The sequence below is a fragment of the Hippocampus comes genome, unplaced genomic scaffold, assembly GCF_001891065.2.
Source record: "Hippocampus comes isolate QL1 unplaced genomic scaffold, H_comes_QL1_v1.1 scaffold57, whole genome shotgun sequence".
In the NCBI taxonomy this organism is placed as follows: domain Eukaryota; kingdom Metazoa; phylum Chordata; class Actinopteri; order Syngnathiformes; family Syngnathidae; genus Hippocampus; species Hippocampus comes.
In genome coordinates, this window is record NW_017805039.1 from 1812027 (window position 1) to 1816241 (window position 4215).

At 42.4% G+C, this 4215-nt stretch overlaps 1 protein-coding gene across 1 annotated transcript; it reads right to left on the minus strand.

The window, feature by feature from the left end:
- Window positions 1–658: 658 nt before the first annotated feature.
- Window positions 659–3324, minus strand: kctd16b (potassium channel tetramerization domain containing 16b). The gene has a single exon (XM_019864281.1). The coding sequence runs from the start codon at window positions 3068–3070 to the stop codon at window positions 2549–2551; it is 522 nt and encodes a 173-aa protein (XP_019719840.1). The 5' UTR covers window positions 3071–3324; the 3' UTR covers window positions 659–2548.
- Window positions 3325–4215: the final 891 nt, after the last annotated feature.

The window sequence follows — 4215 nt, forward strand, 5'->3', positions numbered from 1 at the left end:
TAATTTATTTATTTTTTTATCAGTCCCTTGAAGAGAACATTAATTTTTATCCATTCAGCATTTGTGTCGATGCTTCCAGTCTGACAGTAGCAGTATTAGAATTGGGTCATAATTCATCCAGATGGAAATAAAATGTATACGTGATGGGTTAATAGGTGTGAATTTGATGCTTTCCTTTCATTCTTGATCGAGCACCACAAAAACTTAAACGGTGGTAGCACAGTAATGGCGAAAAGAAATCCAGTTGATTTGGATGTTATGTACAAGGAGTGTAATACTTAATATGTGTAGATTTATGGGTTTTATTTACATATGATACACTGCTTTCTTGATGAAAGGTAAAAAAATAATCCTTGTTGAATTTGTGTAAATTTATGCACAAAACAATTGGGGAAATGGACAACATAATGGGTCTTATTTAGGTTGAAAAAAAAATATTATACACGATTCAAACTACTCATAATATCGTATGGGCATTTTTTTTTTCTTTTTAGAAATAAAATATGAAGTCTTACGTTTGTGCTTTAAATCACAACTTGCAATTTACAACAAGCTTTGATTGTACTTTTCATTTCTTTTGTATTAAGCTCTGAAAACAACAATTAAATATAAATGTTATCTGCTCCTCTGAATGCATTCTCCCAATTGTTTTTTTTTTAACACATCGTCGAAAAAAATGGAGTTCAGTTAGATGTTTAGATTGCCACTCGAGCAAACAAATTCGAATTCTTTCATTCTTTTATGAATGTGTATTATTCAAAAGTGAACCTAATGATGGCGCCTCAAGACATTTCACCTCTCAGCTCCATAAGCAAACTGAACAGGCACTTTTATTTCCATTTTTCAATTTCAGCATTCCAGTCCGGCATGGGCACCAAGGGGGGAAAAAAAAGTGAATTAATTTGGTCAAGGTATTGGAAAACACGTGGAATGCTTGTTCTGTCAAGTGTTTTTGTCAGGTCTCATTAATAACTGTAAACAAGAACCACATATCGGCGCTGTCACCGCAGACCTTCGTCAATAACTATTGATCGGCTTGTCAACAGTCTGGAAAGAACTGTATAACCATCTGGGGAAATAAGTAAATGTCCTTTTCGCGCTATGTGCTTGTTTAACAACTGCACCTGCGTGTGTTTTGCTAACCTTATGAATATTCAGTGCCTGACATTTTTTTAATGGGGGTGTGGGGGGGGGGGAATAGAATGTAACTAGTCATGAACATGAGTAGAACAGAAGGAAACATTTGCGTGGGTGGATGTGGCGCTCCATCAGGACTTTTATTGCGCCCGTGTATTTCTCTATGATTTGACCATCAAAACCTTCGCTTTATTGCCCATCTCGGAAATTGCTCTGCAGGAGCCAAAGCAATTCACAGCGCCGCGATTCACTCGTGGAGTGGGGGGTGGGCGCCTTTGCAATAGAACTCATATTAGAACAGGAAAATTAATTTGGGTCGCTGATGAAATCGTAAAATTTCCCGCCTCTGAAGTGCGCAAAAAAAAAAAACAAGACAGTTTGTGTGGTACCCGAGCAGCACCACTCGACTGAAAGCACTATCAAGAGAGTTTTATCAGGCCCGGACGTAGATAGCAGTGACCTCGGGTTCTAACTAAATGTGATCACACAGACGGGGGGTCCTCGATTTACAACAGACCAAAGCTATAAATGTACGAAGGGCGCCCGATGATCTCGTTAGCATACCGTAAGAATACATGGTGACACGGCACAAAAAGGCATGGTCACTTTTCACCATATTGACTGTTATCCATCTACATGTTTCATATTCATGGACTACGCATGTTTTTTATGAATATTTGTTGTAATTATGACTGTGCTACCGAGCTAGCATAAATTGGTGACAGGCTACAGCGTGTAAACCGAGGACCCCACATAAATGTCTTGACGGTAAGCCATTTATTTTCAAGGATAAAGGTGTGAATGGGGATTGTAGGTGTATTTATGTAGTTTAAACAATTAATACGGGCAATTTCATGAAAGGGGAGGGGTGTCAATTGCGCACATATTTTAGCTATTTGTGTAGGGTTGCGAGAAGGACAAAAATATGGAACACCTATGCCAACTCTGAAACAAATTGTGCTGTCCTGCCTCCAAGTGCCTTTTCACATGGATATTTTCAGTGATTTCAAAGTAACGTTCTGTTTTTGTGAGGGAAATGATGAGTTTGTGCTTCTCAGTACCCACCATCACCCCTCCGTGTCGCCATTACCGATCCACTTCCGGGTTCTTCTGTCTTCCGGCTCGCTTTGGTTTGCTCTTATTCAAAGCGGTGAATCATTTGAGCGAGGTAACAGTACATACTCAGAGTGAGCGAGGAACTAAACGCACACACATACTACATACGTTACGTCAATAAGAGAACAGTCTGTTTTTTTGTTTTTTTTAATGCTTCTTTCGAGCTTCAGTTTGTCGCTGTTCAACCAACTGGCATAATGGTGAATGATTGAGTTGAATTATCTTTGTCGCCAAAGTCTCGCTGGACAAAAGGTGTAAACAGATCCTTGGCCTCAGCAGTCGGTTTACTGCGTGCTCAGAGGCGGTACTTTCTCAACAAGTCCGCCTGCCACATGTACTTCCGCTCGGGAAACCTCTCGGGAATCTTGATCTTGCGAAAGTCCTGAATGCACCTATCTAGCTCTTCCTCCACCGTCAGCTTCTCTTTGGGCGGCCTCTTCTTGCACGTGTTGGAGTCGCGGGAGCCAGAGGTGAGCGTACGCAACAGGTCGCTTTTCCGCCGTTGTTCCGACTGCTGGAGCCTGGCGACCGGGCCCTTTTTTAGAGGCCTGTCCAAAGTTTGGACGTTAGCGTGGGGGTGCGGCTGGCGGCTGACTGGGCCGCAGATGACCGTCCCCTGCGGAGAGCCGGCCTCGGACTGGCTCTCTGAGCTGGAAGTGGAGAGCTCGTTGAAGGAGGTGCCGCTCTCGCCCTCATTGTCGCCCTTGTGGTTCTTGCAACAGCAGTCGCAGGGAGGCGACGACCAACGTGACGCGCCACCTGCCGAAAAACATATAACAACAAGAGGGGACGTTAAAAACTGCCAAGGCGAGTTCATTTTATTCACATACCGTGTTTGCCAAGGTTATTATAGTTAACAGAAATCATAACGGCAAGTGGAACAAACGAAAATAAAAATGAAACTGCGGTTAAAAAAAAAAACGACAAGTAACAAAATCTTGTTCCGACCCCAGGTTGTTGTGGCACCGGACCTTCAAGGTACCGCTGTATTCCTTTATAAAAAGCAAAGCAGCCATTCGGAGAAAGCCAAAGTAAGGCCCTATGGCCAAAACCACACAATGGAAAAAAAAGTCAGCCAGTTCCTGCTCTCAAAACAAAGTGAACCAACATTGAAGACAACTGGCTTTCTTCCAGTTTAATCATACAGGGGAGCTGGCTGACTAGATTGCATTGTTGAGAAAATTGCAATCATGTATCCACGCTGTCGATGGAAATGGGCGTCAAACACACAGCGGACGGCCCGTAAATGTACTGGAAGGCACCAGAGGCTACTATGCATCATGGAGCTGTGTTTGTATCGTACAAGTGGCAGCAATTTTAATGCTCCAGTCTGCAGTAATTTACCGTAAAACACGAGCTTTGACATTATGGCTTGTGTCATTGCTATTACAGCACCAGATTGCCTACTTTAACCTACTGGCGAGGCAGCCGGGGTGTCATTGACCACGTTGAAATTACCGTATTTTCCGCTCTATAAGGCACTTTGGAGTATAAGGCACACCTTCAATGAATGGCCTATTTTAAAACGGTTTTCATATGTAGGGTGCACCGCATTATAAGGCGCATAGAACAGAAGCTACAATAGTGTGGCTGGGTTGCGTTATGCATCTGCTAGATGGAGCTACGCTAAACGGAATACAATACAATACAGCTTGATTGATATTGAGCTTTCACAACCACTGCAGCTGTAACAAAGCGCTTAAAGGGAACATTTAAAATACTACGTCCAAGAAATCTGATTATTCATCCAGCTATAAGGCGCATCGGATTTAAGCCGCACCGTAGGGTTTTGAGAAACTGGAATGCTCTTATGTGCGCCTTATAGTACGGAAAATACGGTAACCTTTTAACTCTACACCTGTTATATAACACGAAAGTGTTTTGCAAGTAAATTCATTAACACGGGTCCTTTTAGTTTGGGAACATGTATTTTGTCACATGAATTTCAGGAGAAAGAGCATA